The 18,843-nt window shown below is 34.7% G+C and overlaps 1 protein-coding gene across 4 annotated transcripts in view; it reads left to right on the forward strand.

Annotated features, from left to right (window-relative positions):
- Window positions 1–18,843, forward strand: part of PTEN (phosphatase and tensin homolog) — a 114,115-nt gene that overhangs the window by 51,881 nt on the left and 43,391 nt on the right. For 3 of the 4 annotated variants that reach the window (XM_004369902.3, XM_023739730.1, XM_023739736.1), the window contains exons 3-5: window positions 8,855–8,899; window positions 15,117–15,160; window positions 16,982–17,220. In XM_004369902.3, the coding sequence (XP_004369959.1) occupies window positions 8,855–8,899; window positions 15,117–15,160; window positions 16,982–17,220 (328 nt within the window). Of the gene's footprint in view, window positions 1–6,806; window positions 6,942–8,854; window positions 8,900–15,116; window positions 15,161–16,981; window positions 17,221–18,843 lie in introns of those variants that run through there. The other variant, XM_023739744.1, reaches the window with a different exon arrangement.

Genomic DNA, 18,843 nt, shown 5'->3' on the forward strand with positions numbered 1-18,843 from the left:
GCGAAGTGCCTGTTCATATCCTTTTCCCATTTTTTAATTGGGTTATTTGTCTTTTTGTTGTTGAGGTTTTGCAGTATCTTGTAGATTTTAGAGATTAGATGCTGATTGGATTTGTCATAGCCAAAAATTTTTTCCCAGTTGGTAGGTTGTCTTTTGACTCTTTTGGTGAAGTCTTTTGATGAGCATAAGTGTTTGATTTTTAGAAGCTCCCGTTTATCTGGTCTCTCTTCTGGTGCTTGTCCATTGTTACTTATGGTTCATATTGTGTTTGTGCCATGTATTAGGGCTCCTAGTGTTGTCCCTATTGTTTCTTCCATGATCTTTATCATTCTTGATTTTATATTTAAATCTTTGATCCATTTTGAGTTAGTTTTTGGGCATGGTGTGAGGTATGGGCCTTGTTTCATTTTTTCGCCGATGGATATCCAGTTATGCCAGTGTCATTTGTTAAAGAGACTATCTTTTCCCCAATTAACGGACTTTGGGCCTTTGTCAAATATCCAGCTGTTTAATTCCTTTCCCTCCAGTTTTATACCTCTTTGGAGAGAGAAGGTTTTCTTCAGTATTGTCGATCACTATCTTTGAGCAGGATTATTATATAAAGCTGTTATTTCCCTTTATCTGGAAACAATGTTGGAAAAAGTAGTACTGTACAGGTAAGAGGTAAAAAAGTACATTTTCAATGAGATAATTTCTTTCCTTTTATTGGATATATAACAGCGTGAAGATGACTAGGAGATAATAATTAAGCACTACATTGTTTTCAGCTTGCCTGTGTTAATGGGATTAAGGTAGAAATGGTTTATATATATTTTTTAAAAAGACCCAATTCCGTGTATTACCAGCAGCGAGCAACTATAGTTATCACAGGATTTTGAGAGGAAATGTTGAATTAACTTGACCACAGCAGGAGAGAGGAATCTAGTTACCAGGCAGTGAATTAGATACAGCAAATTGTTGCGAGCAAGTAATTGTTTTGCTTTTTTCTGATGTTGATTTTTGTTTTTCACTTATTTTAGGATTAATAGGAGCTGTTCAGTGTCCTTATGCTGTTTTTTGAATGTGATACTTAAAAAAGAGTTTGTCATTGGGTTTCTCTGAAGCTGCTAGGAGTATTCATTATTGTAATTGTCAATGCTCAGAGTTTTGTTACCAGTGTATCTACAACATTGCTTGTCACATAGCATGTATTTATACGCATTTGTTAAGTGAATTTTATCAATTTCTCAAGGACTTAAAAATGAGATAACCCTGTAATAACAAACTTTAGGATCAATAACATACTGGTGCCAAGCAGACATATAGTAATTCACCTCAGAGAAACAGAGTGACTTGCAGACCTTACAGTAAGACTTGAATTTAATCTGGCAGAGTATTTAGTTTGTCTGCATAAAGAGTTTCGGTGGAAAGGAGGATTGGTTAGCTGTTGAAACATGGAAAAAACACAAACCAAGGGACAAGAAGCCTTAGCCAATGAACTTGAAGTATTTTTGGCAAGAGCATCCCTTTTGTGGAGATGGAAATATCAGAATGCCTTAGTCAGTAGAAAAATTGCTTCATTTAATTAACTTCTCTTGTTTGAATCCACATTTATCCAGCAACGTTGTGATTTCACTTCTTATAAGGTATGTCTGTGGTGAGATAGTAAACTGGTCATGTAGACGTGAATATTTCAGTTTCTGTGACAGTTCAGTTTTTCAAATAATATATTGTCATTATGGTGGATTGTATTTATACATCAGCTTGAATTTGTCTCTGAGAAAGTGCACCACTCTGTGACAACAGGATCAGATCTGACTTGGAAAGGTAGGGGACCAAATCCTGGACCACCACAGTAACTTTACGAAAGTAATAACTGAATTTATGAGGCCTTTTAAGAGTTAGTATAAAGTTCATCTTGCAACCAGCCTTCCTTTCTTCTATTACCTCTCCTTCTCACCCTTCTGCCCCCCGCAAAAGTGTTGCTTCAAGAAAAGTGTATTTGCTCAGAGAGTGAATTGGAATAAGTTCAGTAGCATAGTTTTAATGTATAGAGCAGCTAGGTTGAGTTTTGCTATTGACACTACTTCAGAGTTGAACATTGCATACCATGTTGATTTGCCTGTAGAGTGATTCTAACTTATATAGTTTTATATAAGCTTATATAACTTATATATAACGTTATTTCATCACAAAATATTAGGAAGAACGTCTGTTTTGAAGCTGTTTTATATTTATTGACTTTCTTTTTTTAAATCTGTTTATTTGTTTTTTATTGTACTTCAGGTGAAGGTTTACAGAACAAATAGTTTCTCATTAAATAGTAGTACACATATTGTATTATGACATTGGTTAACAACCCCATGACATGTCAACCCTCTCCCTTCTCGACCTTTTTTTTTTTTTTGGTGAAAGTATACACAGCCAAAGATATACCATTTCAAAAATTTCTGCATGCACAGTTCAGTGACTGTTGACTGTCTTAATTGGAGTGTTTAGTCCTTTTACATTTAGTGTAATTATTAATACAGTTTGGTTTAGGTTTGCCATCTTTCTGTTTATGTTTAGTTGTCTACTCACTTATTCTCATTCTTGCTCTCTATCTCTCTGTCTTTCTCTGTCTCTCATTCCTCTTTTGCTGTTTTCTTTGGGGTTAATTAGATATTTTAAGTATTCTAATTCCTCTTGGTTTTTAAGTGGTCCCTCTGTTTTATTTTTTTTAGAGTTTGCTGTATGGATTACAAAAATGCATTCCTAGCTTATCACAGTCTTCATAGAGTTATGTATTCTGAGAGCTAAAATGTGGGAACCTTAAAACAGTAAAATTCCATTTCCCTTCATTTCTTTTGTGTGGTTTTTGTCATTTATTTTATATCTACATATGTAATAAACTCCAGAATACAATATACTTGTTTTTGCTTTAAGCAGTCAATTATCTTTCAGAGAAGTGAAGTCAAGAAAAAAAGATGTTTATCCCTGTATTTAACATTTCTGATGGTCTTCATTTCTTTCTGTAGATCCAAGTTTTTCGTCTTGTATTAGTTCCCTTCAACCTCAGGGCAAGTGTGCTGGTGACAAGTTCTCTCAGCTTTTGTTGATCCTTTTTGAAGGGTCTTTTTGTTGTGCTCTGTCTTTTAGGTTGACTTGCTTCCCCATCCCCTCCCAGCACTTTAAAGTGTTATTCCATTTGATCTGATGAGAAGGCAGCCATTATTGATATTGGTGTTTTCCTATATATAATGTCTTTTCTTCTCTGACTGCTTTTTTCCCCCTTTATCTTTGGTTTTTAGTAGTTTGCCTATGATATGCCTAGTGTTCTTTTTATACTTATTTTGCTTGGTGTTCACTGAGCTTCTAGTAACCAAATTAGCGTTTTACACTGTATTTGGGAAATTCTGACTGTGATTTCTTAAAAAAAAAGTTTTCTTTCCTGTTCTTTTTTGCCTTTCTTTCTGGGGCTCCAATACATATATGATAAACTGCTTTGTACTGTTCTTCTGGTCACGGAAGCTGTTCGTTTTTTTCCAATTTTATTTCTTCTCTATTCTGCAGATTAAGTAACCTCTGCTTGTCTGTCTGTCTGTTATCTAGTTCATAACCTTTATATTCCAGTTACTATTTCTGTATAACAAACCACCCTTAAACATAAATATAACATAGAACAATATTTCATTGTACTCATAGATTCAGTGGGTCGGGAATTCAGACAGGGCATAGGGGAGATGGCTTGTCTCTGCTCCATTAACTGGGGCCTCAGTCGGGAAGACTCAGTGGCAGGGATGAGTTGACAGTTGGGGGTGAATCATCTGAAGTTGCTTTCACTGACATGTCTGGTAAACATTGTCATTTGCCTGAAACCAGTAGATATTGAGTTGAGCTCTTGGCTGGAATCCCTATACATGCCTTTCCAAGTGGTCTCTCCACATAAGCTTGTATGGGCTTCTTTAGAGCATGGCAACTGGGTTCCAAAAGTGAGCATCCCAAGAGTCCAAGATGAAAGTGCATGACATTTTTATGATGTTGCCTTAGAAATCACTTAGTATCACTTCTACTATACTTCTTTGGTTGAGGCAGTCACAAAGATTGCCCAAGTTCAAGGTGGAAGGGCCATAGATTCCACGTTTGATGGGAAAAGTGTCAAAGACATGTTGGAAGAAGAGCATATGGGATAGGAGATACAGCCATTTTTGAAAATATAGTCTGCCACACCTTTCTTCTGTAATCTCCAATCTGCTGTTAAGACCATCCAGTAGATTTTCCCCTCAATATTATACTTTTGGCATCTAGAATTTCCATTTTTGATAGTTTATGTATTTTTGCTGAGATTCTCCATCGTTTTAGTCATTGTAATCCTTTTCCTTTACATCCTCAAGCATATTTAAAAATGCTGCTTTAAAGTCCTTGTCTACTAATTTCAGTACCTGGATTATTTTGTAGTCTTTTTCTGTTGACTGCTTTTTTTCCTTGGTTATAGGTCTTGTTTTTCTGCTTTGCATGTTTAGTAATTTTAATTGTTTGTTGACTGTTGTGATTGATATGTTGTAATGAGTCTGAGTTTCATTTTGGCAGGCAGTTAAATTAATGATGGATCTTCTGGTCTTTTCAGGCCTGGTTTTCTTTGTTAAGGCAGGCCTATTTCAGTTTTGTCTTTTGTACTAGGGCATGGTCCTTACTCTTAACACATGGCCTTTCTAGGTTCTCACCTGAATGCCTAGGTTGCTCAGTGAGGTCTCTCTCCTCTGGCTGGGTCAGAACTCCCAACTTCTCTCAGTACTGCCTGACCTCTGGTGTCTTGTCCATTATCATTTCATATCTTGTGTAGTCCAGGCCTTGGCCAAGGCCCTGAGGTGAATCCCCACACAGACTTCTGGGGTCCGTCCTTCTTTGTATCTCCCCCTTTCTGTTACTTTGCTCCACAAACTCCAGCTGCCTCAGCAGTCCAGAACATCAGTCTCTGCTTGTTTACCTCAGCGAAGTCCTTGCTCCATTTGAGTTCCATTTCCCTCTGCTTTGTCAGAAAAGATCCTGTAGACTGAAGGCAAGGCAGTTATGGGGATTGCTTCATGTTCTTTTCTTAAGAATCATAAGCTTGTGCTGCCTTTTGTTCAGAGCCTAAAAACAGTTGGCATATTTTGCCCAGTTTTATAATTGTTTATGGCAAGAAGGTAAGTCTGTCATACTCAAAAGTGGACAAATACTAACTCTTAGAAAATTTTGAAGAGATTGCGCATTATAATGAACACAAACGTAAAAAGGATTTTTATAACAAAGTTATTTAAGGTCTGTTGGAAACAGGACATTGATCTGATTCCAACTTGGCTATTATAATAATTTACAGTGTTCAAAATTTTACTTTTATTGAATTTTATAAATAAATTTGTATTTTCTCTAGAAATGGCAGAATGGTACTTTTTATATTATTTCTTGTCCTTCAGTAATGGCAGATATTGTTAATCAATCATGATACTCCTTCCCTGGCTCCACCCTAGGTGTTGCTTAAATAACCTTAGTATTGTACCCCAGTAAGCTACTACCAATTTGACACCTGTTTGGCATCCCTAGTTTATTCTTTTTTACTAGTTTATTCAATATTTTGTGGGGCATTTAGTTTTATGAAAAGTTACCCAGTAGATAATTTTCTTTCCTAGAACCTAAATGATTTTTTAAAAAATGCACTTTAGAAGCATGTTATAGGTAGTCAGATGAGACTGTTTAATAAGCTCTTAGTACTTCCTCATTGGAACATACAAAAATAAGAGATTATTAGAAAGGAAACAACTTGGCAGTTGTGCCCATAGTAAACAGTACTTGAAATTTAAAAGAGAATAAAAAGCTGAGGCTTTGAATGTACACTTTAGAGACACCTAGCTGGTTGAAAGTTCAAGTTCACCCAGAGGTGCCATGGAAGAAAGGCCTAGTTCTCTGCTTCCGAAAAATCATCTTTTGATAACCCTACGGAGCACAGTTCTGCTTGACACACATGGGGTCACCATGAGTTGGAACCAGCTCGATGGCAACTGATTGATTTTAGCTAGTATTTAGCTTATGTTACTTTAACATAAGAAGTGTCTTGATGCAGTTAAAGAATGGACTATTTATGACTGGTGTGTCTAGGAAGGATTTCAAAAGATAATACATTACCAGCATTTACCTGTCATTTCTCACTGAGGTCAAATTTGTGACTTTGCAATGTTGTTAGTTGCCGTTGAATTAGTAGATTAAAACAAAGAATCATTTATTAAAAAAAAAATTTGTATACATACAAATATTAGAGTCAAATAGTTACACAGAGTTTATTAACAACAACAAAAAAAGTAGTTCCCTCTTTTTCCATCTGCCTCTTGGCAAAGGTTTTTAACATTTTTTTGTGCTGTGTACCTTTTTGGCAGTCTGTTGAAGCATATGCACACCTTTTTAGAGTGTTTTTTAATGCATAAAATTTATAAGATTGTAAATACAGTTAATTTTAATTAAAATAATTATGAAAATATTAAAACCCCAAATTTCTGATATAATATTGTTATTAACGTTAAATAACAAAATCTAGTGACAAGCCTATTGACTACCTTAATTTTGAAGTGTTGATGAGTGTAAACAATATTTCGGTATTGGCAACATCTATGTTATTGTTAGCTGCCATTGAGTCAACTCCCGACTCATGGTGACCCCATGTATAACAAGATCGAATTGTTGTGATCCACAGGGCTTTGGCTGATTTTTGGAGGTAGATTGCCAGGCCTCTCTTCTTAGTTTGTCTTAATCTGGAAGCTCCGTTGAAACCTGTTCAGCATCATAGCAACATGCAAGCCTCCACTGACAGACAGGTGGTGGCAGCACGTGAGGTGCACTGGCTGGAATTGAACTCGGGTCTCCCTCATGGAAGGCAAGAGTTCTGCTACTGAACCACCACTACCTCAGGCAACAACTGTAATGTGACATGAAGTATGATAGAAAAGTCACAGGTACTGCTTATATTACTGTGTAACATAATTTTTCACATTCAAGTTCATGGACTCTTGTTCTTCATCTGTCACCACACACATATTTGCAGACTTCTTCCCCATCCTTACTTTTCTCAGTAGTTATAGTTTTGGTTATACCAGTATTGAGTGTTTATATGATTATGACTAGATAAATGCCATTCACAGTTAAGTGATAACAGTATACTGCGACTCTTTTTTTCCTGTATGTTTTGTTTTCCCTGGAGTTGAAATCATCTTTTTTTTCCACTTGCTTAGTTTTCTATGTTCCATTGGTATTTGTAAGGTTTTCACTGGCCAATTTTTTTAGAAGTAGATTGCCAGGTCCTTCTTCCTAGTCTGTCTTGGTCTCAAAGCTCTGCTGAAACTTGTCCACCATAGGTGACCCTGCTAATATTTGAAATACTGGTGACATAGCTTCCAGCATCACAGCAACAAGCAAGCCACCACAGTACAACAAACGGACACACTGGTGGCGCAGGACTGGGCAGTGTTTTGTTCTGTTGTACATAGGGTCACTGTGCGTCAGAACTGACTTGATGGTACCTAACAACAGCAACAACAGTTTTCTGTATTCTTCAGTCTTACTCATCCTCAAAGTTCCCCTCAGTTGTATAAATCATATTTGAGCACACTAGGTATTATGTCAGTTTTATCTTCTCCAGGATCCTTCTGATCTGCCCTAATCTGGATTAGTTGCTCCCTCTGTTTGATGTATGGCTGTCTGTTGGAAATCCCCGTTCACCACCATTCTGGGAATTTTCTTCTTCTCTCTCTTGAGTTGGATCCTTCAGTTCCTGGTTTTCTACCCTTGTATTGGTGGACCACGTTTTACGCTAGTTTCCTGAGAGAGAGAATATGGGAAGCAAATTTATTTGAAACTTTGCTCATTTGAAAATGCATTTATTATAGACTTTCACTTAATTTATAGTCTATCTTGGTACAGAATTCTAGGCTGGGAATAATTTTCCCTCAAAATCAGAATGTTTTGCTCTATTGTTTTCTAGCTGCTAGTGTTGCCAGTTAAAAGCCTAGAAGACCTATGGAGCAGTTCTACTCTGTCGCATGGGGTTGCTGTGAATTGAAATCACCGCCACAACACCTAACAACAACACAACATACTCTTCTGACCCTTCTATTACCTACCTCATAGGTTGGAGGAGTAAATAAATTTTATGTAAAGTACTTAGAATCATGCCTGGCATGTAGTAAGTAGTAAATTGTTGTTGTTTAGTTTCTTAACTAATTGTTCTGAGGGATAGGTCTTTGATTTCGATTCTTTATTAGCTGTATGACCTTGGGCAAGTCCCTTAATCTCTTTGTAACCCACTTTCTCCCATCTGTAAAATGTAGATAAGTTCTACCTCTCAGATGTTTGTGAGGGTCAAGTGAGAATGTATATGTGAAAATGCTTTGTAAACTTTGTACATAGTTAATAGTTATTACTTGTATCTTTCAAAGTTTTTAGTTTGAAAGAAAATGATGACTGAATTTTCAGGGTTACTTTTAAGAGCACTGATCATGTGATACTGTTTCTTGTAAATCTGTATGAGCTAGGTGAACTTGAGCCAAATTCTGATGCTGCCTTTTAAAGACGTTATTTCTGAATACTCATTATGTTAGGCTAGACAGAAGATTATGAAAATATTCATTCTATGAAAACCTCTTGATTTACTTCAGATTGTATAAGTCTGTGTGATGTAATTATTATTTAAGAGTAATGTGATTACTAGTTTAAACCCGTGGAGAATATTTATTTGGATTTATTTAAATGATACCTGAGATTAGGAAAAATAGAATCTATATTTTGTTTTTCTTAGTAGTGTTAATGTAAAATTCAAATGTTAGCTTATTTTTGTTAATGGTGGCTTTTTGTTTGTTTGTTTTGTTTTAAGGTTTTTGGATTCAAAGCATAAAAACCATTACAAGATATACAATCTGTAAGTATGTTTTTATTTGTATGCTTGCAAGTATCTTCTAAAGTAACTTAAGTGAAAGTTATTTCCTTTTTAGAGTGAGGTAGATATAAAGATGTATTTTAATAGAATAAAACAATTAGTTCAAGAAGTTTGATTGAGAACACTGTTAGATCATTTAGAAAGTGTAGTGATGAAGTAAAACAATGTTGGCACAGATTCATGTTACTTAATATGCTTTAAATGACCTGGCATCTAGCCCATCTTTGAGCCTATAACCATGTGGTAATTTGAAGTGTAATTCACAGCAGGACTTCTGTTAAAGCATTAATAACATCTTCCATGGAGGTAGGCTGCAGAGTGGATATAATTTTGTTTCTTCTGTATCTCTAGGTTGGTTGATTGAGCTATTAGAATATTCTCTAAATGTGTATAACATAAGTTACCTAAAAGTTTTGAATTGGGTGATTTATCTGTTGTGGCAGAGTTGTAAAGATTGCCCACTTGATATGGCTAATTGACCTTATCTTCAACTTTTTGTTATTTTTCTTTTGACTTTGAGAGTAGAGATGTGAAAAAGAAAGAAAGAAAAATGGGAAGAAAAATACTTTACCATTTTTGCCCTTGAAGACTGTTTTTCCTATATCAAATGTTGACCATTTTCTAACCTTTTTTTTTTTTTTTTTTTTAAAAAGAATGACACACATAATGTATTATTTTTCTACCTGGCCTTTAATTTTCCCATATGAGATCTATAAATTATTCAGTAAGAAAAAAAATTTAATATAGTTTTATATACTAATTCACTGCTATAATTTCTATAGAGTTTATCTATCAAATGTAAGAACACAATTCTTTTCTCCCATTAGTGGGCATTTAAATCTTCACAGAAAAGGATGGAAGATTCTATGCCTTATTGGCTTATAGTTGTTGCATTTTTATCTTTAATTTAGTGACCTTTCTGTTCTTTTAAGACTTCAGAAGTACTGAGAGTGGAATAGATACCAATATTGTTACTCCTAGTGAATTTCAGGGGCCCTGGTGGTGCAATGGTTAAGCGCTCGATTGTTAACCAAAAGGTCTGCAGTTTGAACCCACCAGTCACTCTGCTGGAGAAAAGACTTGACAATCTGCTTCCATAAAAATTGCAGCCCAGGAAACCCTGTGGGGCAGTTTTGCTCTGTCTTGTAGGATCACTTTGAGTCAGAACTGACTCAACGGCACAGAACAACAACAGCGAGTTTTCAGAGGTCCCTAGGTGGTGCAAATGGTTAAGCACTCGACTGTTAACCAAAAGATTGACAGTTCGAACCCACCCAGAGGATCCTCAGAAAAAAGACCTAGTGATGTGCTTCCAAAAGGTCATATCCTTGAAAACTCTGTGGAATACAATTCTGCTCTATACACATAGGGTTGCTATGACTCAGAATTGACTTGATGGCAGTGGGGGTTTTTTTTGTTTTTTTTTTTAAGTGATTTTTCACCAATTTCCTATAATTCACAAAGGAGCAAATATCTGTTGAGTGCTTAGCACATACTAGACATTATAAAGCATGTTGGGGTACAGAGGTGACTTAAGACATAGTTACTGTTCTCAAGTAGCTTATAGTCTAATGAAAGGTAGACAGAGTATTATAAAGAGATATAACTTTTGTATAGAAGAGAACATTGGAAATAGTAATTGTACCCAAGGGAATAGAGAAGGTTTCATAAAGGAAAATGGCATTTTAGGCAAGGGAATGGCATGCAAGAAGTTTGTCAGTTTAGTAGTGTTTTGGATATAGCAGATAGTCCATTGTGGTCAAATTGAAGGGTGTGTGTGTGGTGGGGAGAAGACAAGATGAAAGAAAGTAAAAGGTGGTATAGAAACTTAAGTTTAGGTGGTCCCCTATTTACAAATGATGTGTGAATATGGAGGAGCTTTCTCTTTTCCTGATGAACCTCTCCTACAATGAGCCTTGCTGTAGTTGTCTTAGTGTTTTTGTGGAGGAAAGTGTAAACCACAAAGCTTCGTACTTTTTGAACAAATAATTCAGAAGTAAAGTTAAAAAAAAAAAAAAAAAAAAGACAAGTGCTGTCAAAAGCTAGAGTCCATTTAAGGGGTCACTTTTGGAATCTCAGGATTGGCATTTTAGAGAGTCTCAGAAGGGAGATAAAATGATGCTAAACACAAATTCTGTCTTTTTCAAAAAAATTATTCAAGTTTAACATTACATCTAAAGAAAGGAAAGGAAATTCTTTTCATTCCTGTATGCAGTGGTTTCTTCCAGAATTTAGGACTTAGGTTCAGATTGCCAGTATTGTAGATTACGTAGATTATGGCTTTGACTTCAAGTTGGCCTTGGGGGCTAGCCTGGTAACTTAACTGCCTGTTTATTTTTGTATTTCCAAACATTGGACTCCCAAGTTAATGAATTATCTCTTTATTAGTTGAGAGTAGCTTTTAGCGCATATATTTTAATTTCCTTTCCCCTCTCCATTTAATGGAATCACAGACTTTCAGAACTAGAAAGAAAGTACCTGAAAGAGATCATTTAGTTCAACCTTCTCATTTTACAGATGGGGAATCTGAGGCCTAGAGAAGTTAAATGAGTTGAACAAGGTCACACAGGTACATATGGTAGCAGACCATCCGCTGTTTCTATTCCTTTCTGTTTGTTTTGTTTTGTTTTTAACCTCCCGAATTTACTCACTTCAGAAGTTTTTAGAACTACCAAGTTGTAGTGTGTTTTGATTTCTGATATTATTTTCCAATCTTCTTCACCTTCTTTCTACCTTTGTTTATGTTTCTGACTCTGAGTAAGTCTGGCAAGTAGCAGATGTTTTATTTCTTTTATTTTTAGGAGATTAATTCCATGTGATATATATGCCTCGCAAGCATGTAAATGGAAAGATCTTAAAATATTTTCACTAGCTATGCCCATACTTAATAGTATATTAAAATTTTTATGGCAGTTGTGATAAACATGGATGAAGAGTTCTGATTGTGGAGCTTCTAATAATTAACAGTATCTGTTTATATGTCTAATCATATTTTCTTCAAGCATTTCAAGAAGGTATTTTAAGAAAGGGCAAAATTAGCCTGATATCATTAACCAAATTCACGTGTACTGAAACTTACTTAAATTAATCAGTTTGTTTTATATGGATGTCTATATTTCATTTTTATATATTCCTCTGTATAATCTGCACTCTGGAGAGGATGGGAGAAAAGGGAAACGGGGAATAGGGAATAAAGGCATATATTTATATAGTTCTTGCCTTTGAGGAACTTATATGTTCACTGGGTACTAATTTTTTTAAGTATAATTGTATTTCATTATATATTTAATTTGGCATACAGCTCTCCATCATTCTGTGGTAAACCTTAGCTGTTATTAAGTTTTTTTAAATAAGATAGGGATGACTTCATGAAGAGAGTAAAGAAGAGACCTACCTGCCTAGCTGAGTCTATGGCAAGTCTCCCTTCTCTGAAAGCTTTTTTTCCCAATTAATCTTATCTTTTTCTTCACTTGCTGTCTCCAGCTTCATAAAAACTGTGTTTCAGTGCCTCTTCATTTCCCTTGTCTCATATAAGCCAATCTGAGTTAATGATAAAAAGTAAAGATACCTTTTAAGTTGAATTTAAGTTATAAGGAAATGGTTGAATTTACCTAACGCTTGTCTTAGTCAAATCCCTTTTGCCAATTGTGTCTCTTCAATTTTGGTTTATTGAAAGACTTGTCTTATCAGTAACGTAACACAGAACATTTAAAAGAAACTTTTTGTGTGTGGGAGAGGGCAGTTATCAGAGAGACTTTAATTAGGAAGAAAGTCTTCATCCTTTCTCTATCACCTACCTACCCAGGGCACTTTTTCATCACTACACGTCCTCGTATGTACTCTCACATAGTCTCTATACTTGCCTGTAGATATTTTTGTAACTGTTTTTCATTATCACTATTTGTTGGTTCTTTTATGCCAAATATTGTTCTTGTAAGAAGGCTGGCTTTGACTAAAATTTTTATTGCTTTTGTTTTTAAAACTTAGTATTTTTTAATTGTATGTGGAAGTATGTATGGAGCAGTAGTGGAAGACATTTAACTTTGTAGTCAGAGATACTGGGCTTGAGTCCTGGCTCTACCACTTAAAAATTGTGGTTTGGAGCAAGTTATTCAGTGCCCTTCTAAATCTTAGCTTTCTCAACTATAAAATAAAGATGATATTAACTATTATCATATGTCTGTGAGGATGAAACAAAACATGTAGGAACTCCTAGTAAGGTGTATATATCTAGTAGACACTTAGTAGCTCATCATTTTCCATTTCCCTTTATATTCTTTCTTTTAACAGTAATGTTTGAGAATCGGTTTGTAAAGGAGCTCTTAAGCAGTACTTGTCAAACCAAACATTTTGACCTCCTGAGAAAGCTTGGGAACTTTAGAGCACTGAAGCTGCATGAAACTCAAAACATTTATTTCCTGTTGTGCTAGTCCTGTTCCTCCCTTATTCCTTGTGCCCTGTATTTATTTGATTTCTTATAAAATACTTCATTATGAATTCTTTGCTATTGACTATGTCTCCTCTCTGGTTTATACCAAAGAAAGTATAAAATGTGGCTTTTTTTGGTCGGTTCTCTTCTTCTACCTGCCATGTTTTTCTTATCAGTGAATATCAAATATTAGCAAGGGTACATAAACATGCATGTCATTATTAAGTAAGTTTTCTTTCTAGCACAACTCAGTTAACTGAAAAGGAAAAACTTCGTTTTGTTTTGAGTGGTAATATGAAAGTTTATTTCAAGTGTGACTGGTTAGAGACCATGGATTGCAACTTGGTTTGTAATTAGTTCAACTTTCATGTGAATTTGATTTTGAAGGTCTTTAAAGTAGAGGAAATATGTGGGTGTTTCAGGACTTTACATTATAATACAGGCCCATAATCTCTTATTTGAAACTCTAGGAGTCAGTTGTGTTTCAGCATTTAGAATATTTTAGTTTTTAGAAAAGTAATATGGAAGCATATGTTATGTATGACAACACCCCAGTGAGGTTTGGGACAGTACCTAGAATGCAGTATGACTTTGCACTCTAGTGCATAAGTAAGGACAGTCTCATAAGCTGCTGCAATTGAGTTTGGCGTATTTTAAGGGAAAATTTTAGATGTTTGGAACTGTTTGGATTTTAGAATTGTGGGTTAAGGGGCTGCGTACCTCTGTTTGGAGCCCTGGTGGCACAGTGGTTAAGAGCCATGGCTACCAACTGAAAGGTCGGCAGTTTGAATCCACCAGCCGCTCTTTGGAAACTCTATGGGGCATTTCTTTTCTGTCCTACGGGTTCGCTATGAGTCAGAATCTACGTGATGGCAATGGGTTTTTTTTTTTGGTATCTGTATTTGTTTTAAAATGCTAATTTTTTATTTTAAATAATTTTTTACAAATCTGGTTCGGTTAGTAGTTGGAATTACCAGGATAATGCTGAGCCTATTAATGTTTGGAAACATAGCCTACTAATCATGAGTAAGCTAGTGCATAATTAAAGACATACCACTACTATTAAAAAGATAAATTTTAGCATGGTCTAGTAATGCGAAGTCAGCATTTTACTAGTTCTGTATTGATTTTACTTATTACTCTTTCATTACTTTCAGACTTTAATTAAAATTTATTCTCTGAGAGATTATTGTAAAAGATGACCTTTGGCTTATCAAAAGGTAGAGAGGTCTGGTTTAAAGAAATTTAGTAAACACTGTATTCTAGTAGATTAGCATTATTCAGTTTCTTTGTTTGCTTTTCCTTTGCCCTTGCTCTTTTACTATTTTTAACATATCTCTTTTTAAAGAATGGCTTGAGAACTGTGTATGCTTGACTCTGAGGTAAAGATAGTACTGAAACTAGTCAGTTGTTTACAGTTGCTTGTGAAATAAAAAATAAATTCCAGTAGCATGCTAAATTTCTGTAAGTGAATTTTGACGGTGTGGGTGCAGCCAGATTTGCAGTGTTGTATATTATTGGCATCATAGGTTTTGCAAGAAAATGTATAAGCTCTAACTGAATACATGTAATCTTTTAAGCCTCAGTTTCCTTGATTGTAAGTGAGGATAATAACTGTACCTACTTCACAGGATTAAAAGAAATAATGAATGTAAAGCACTTAACACAATGTGTGGCACATTGTAAAGATTCAGGAAATGTTTGCTACTGTTAAAACTTTTTTTCAAGTGGGAAAGCTAACTTTATATCAACGTTTAAACTTTCTTTTAGATGTGCTGAAAGACATTATGACACCGCTAAATTTAACTGCAGAGGTAGGTATAAATGTATTATATTGTGTTGTAAAACTTAAAATCAAAAGTCTAAATGTTACTGCCATAGCAATAATGAATAATCTAGATTAAGTGAGATAAATATTTATCTTGAGGATGGTCTTAAAAAACCTGAGGAAAATAAATTTAATTTTAATTTTACTATTATGCTTTAGAAAACAAGTATCACATAAACCTATTAGTAGTGCCGGGAAGACCAAAGCAAAGAATAGGCTAAGAATTAGGAGAAATTCCTAGAATAAGAATAGAATAAGGAAGGGGGGCATATCTGTTGTTTGAGGCAGTTGTTTTAATGCTAAGAGATTATAGGGAGAAAGCAGAACTACTCAATTCTTCTCTATCAAAGAGAATAACCTATAAGGTGGAAAAGAGTATTACAAATATGGGTTAGAGGAGCTTGAGAGATGAGCTTTAAATGAGCTCTTTTCCAGGCATAATATATCCACAGCCCACAAAAACTTTCAGTTTTATTTGTGGAACCATGTGAGCCATCAGACAGCTGGAGAGTTAAGCTTGGCAGATGCTGTCCTGATAGAGAGAGAAGGTGGGTTTCATGAGCTACAAACTGATGTATTTGCCATTGATCCCTGTTGAAAATCTAGAATGGACTTTTAAACAGACGGTTTGAGAATTCAGAAGTACTAATGACTGAGAGTCAGTATGGGTTCACTAAGAATCTTTCTCCTTTTAGTAGATTTAGGTGACTTTACTAGGCAAAAACAGAGGTTTATTTAGCTTTAAATAGACATTTAACAGATTTTCCTGCATGTTTTTGTGTGCCACTGGGGAAATGAAGATAGAATGATAGTACAGTTAGGCAAATGACTAAGTGAAAACTTCCCAGTGACTATAATGGTAGTCACTGTCTTCCAGAAGAGCCCTCCTGTTATGCTAGAGGACTTATATAATTGATTGCATTCTGTACCACATTATGAGTGACTTGGTTGAAGATAGAAGACATGCTTTTCACATGTTTAGATGACGGAGGATAATTAGTACATTGGCTATCAATCAGAATTTTTAAAGCTCTTGATAGGGTGGAACTGAGATAGAGACCAGTAAGGTGAAATTTAATGGTGATATATTTAAAGTCTTATTTCTAGACAAAAAAAAAAAAAACAAAACCAAACTCTGACGATAGGGGACAGAGAAGTCTTGGGTTCTTAATAATTCATGTGAAAAGACCTGAAACTTCACTTGATAAACTTTAATAACAATTGTATACTTTTTGTAAGTAATTATTTTTCAGTTTCTTTTGTAGATTCCTTCTCAGTCATGTGTATACAACACTAACATTTGTAAGACCACGTTTAGATAATAGACTGAACCTTTTTTATATGAAGTGTAAAATGCAGTCCTTTCCATTACTGATTCTGTTAGTAGTCTATACTGTCTTTGAGAATATGTTTTGTTGTCAAAGTGATGCAGTATTATTAGTGTTATCACTCCTTTTGTTAGAAAATGCATTGAGAGCCCTTTGGGCTCTTTTTGGGTTCAGCTCCACCTCTGAGATGTAATCTGTGCTACCTCAGCATAGCACAGTTTCCGCTAGCATAATGTGGGGAAAATAATACTTGGCCTTCTTTTTTAATGGATACATTTAACAGTTAGTGAGAGACTATTTTATATTAAAAAATCAGAAAGTCATCAGGCAGTAAATTTTTTTTTCCTCCTCAAATTCAGTTTATCTTTTATCTAAACACCTGTTTACAGTTTATATGCAACACTTCTAAAGTTAACCTACTTTTAATAAACATTCAGGAGAGATTTTTTTCTTATTCTGAGGTTATCTTTTTACCACAGTTGCACAGTATCCTTTTGAAGACCATAACCCACCACAGCTAGAGCTTATCAAACCCTTTTGTGAAGATCTTGACCAATGGCTAAGTGAAGATGACAATCATGTTGCAGCAATTCACTGTAAAGCTGGAAAGGGACGAACTGGTGTAATGATTTGTGCATATTTGTTACATCGGGGCAAATTTTTAAAGGCACAAGAGGCCCTAGATTTTTATGGGGAAGTAAGGACCAGAGACAAAAAGGTAAGATATGTTTGGTATTTTTTCTTTTCTCTTCATAGATCCTAGAATTTATTGGACCAAAAAAAAAGTTGCTAACCCTTATTTTTTTCTTATAAGTTTTTAAATCAGTTACTGCCTCAACTTTTATGTGAGCGAATGACTGATTCAATTTTTCTGTTTATTCTAGCATATTTTTATATCATATTAACATAGTTTACCCATTAACTGTATTGTAGATTTGGTCTCATAAAATTCTTACGAGGCATTAAAAAAAGCAACACATTAATCAAAATAAGCTTGATATTTCTGAAGCTTGCTTGAGGATACCTTTGGATAATAACTTTACCTAGTAAAGTATGATTTTTTTTATAATGCATAAAGATTATTCTTTGATATGAATATTCATATAGTTAAAATTAAGGTTAATTAAAGGTTCAGCTTACTCAGAAAACTAAAGACTGTTGAAAATCAGTGACTAATTTGTGTAGTACATTTGAAAGCGAAAGGCAAACTCGTGGGAGAACTTTTACAGTGCTTTTTAAGGGATTTATTTCATTGGATGATAGGTATAGCAAAAAACATTCACATTTAATACAAAGAGGTTTTGTACATTTCTCCATCTCCAAGTGGGACAAAACCCAGACCACTCCAGACAGATGGAAAAACTAGGGAACTCTAGGAAGGAAGACATCACAACTTTATGTGAATAATTTATTCTTGCTTTAATAATTATAATAATCAGTAAATTTCTCCACTAGTTTAAGCTAAATTCTCTTAATTCAGCTTCAAAACAGAAGTAGAGGTGATCATATCCATTATTTTGAGCTGTGTGGTTGCACTGACTCCTGGCTCCTTTACTCCTTCCGGATCTCTTGTTTTCTAACTCCTTTATTTTGTCTTTATGACTTTTTGGAATTATTTCTAAGGATGCTAAAGTGCTGTTTGTTGATGATAGTTTACACAATTGAGTCTTATATTAGTGCATAGTTTTTGTGAATGTTGAAAAGTATGAGATTACCTTACATTTCTGTATACTGTGTCCACCCTGGGATGATAAAATACAATAGCAGAAGCAGTGGTAGAAATTTAAAACTGGGTTGATGAGAAGCAGGCATTTTGTTAGTGGAAATCTGATAATATATGTTTAAAACAAAAATAGAAAAGTTATGTAATGTGGGGTCAGAACACTAGATTTAAGCTAGGAATTTGTGTTGTGTACATTTTTAAAAATCTGATGAAAGCCGTAATTGGTTTCCCACAAAATGTGTGCATGGTGTACATGAACATAAAATTTTGCTTATACTTTTTAAACGCATTGAAATTACTATTATTTTACATAGGATGTATAAAAGCAACCTATATAAGAATTATGCTTCTTTTTTTTTTCCCAAGCAAATATCAATGACCACTACTTGAAAACAATGAATAAATCTTAAGCGATACAAATTAACCAAAATTAAGCCTTAATTCTGCTCAACAGTAAAGTTTAGTGTAAAGGCTTCTATTATTTAACTTTAAAAATAAGCTGAAACTATGTCATTTTCTTTGACTTGGCAACTTTTATGTCTTCTTTGATATTTAATCAGTTTCAACTTTGTTTTTGGTAAGAACAAGTGCTAAAAACCCTATCTCATGAAAGAGCAA

The sequence above is a fragment of the Trichechus manatus genome, unplaced genomic scaffold (assembly GCF_000243295.1).
Source record: "Trichechus manatus latirostris isolate Lorelei unplaced genomic scaffold, TriManLat1.0 scaffold00007, whole genome shotgun sequence".
Classification (NCBI taxonomy): domain Eukaryota; kingdom Metazoa; phylum Chordata; class Mammalia; order Sirenia; family Trichechidae; genus Trichechus; species Trichechus manatus.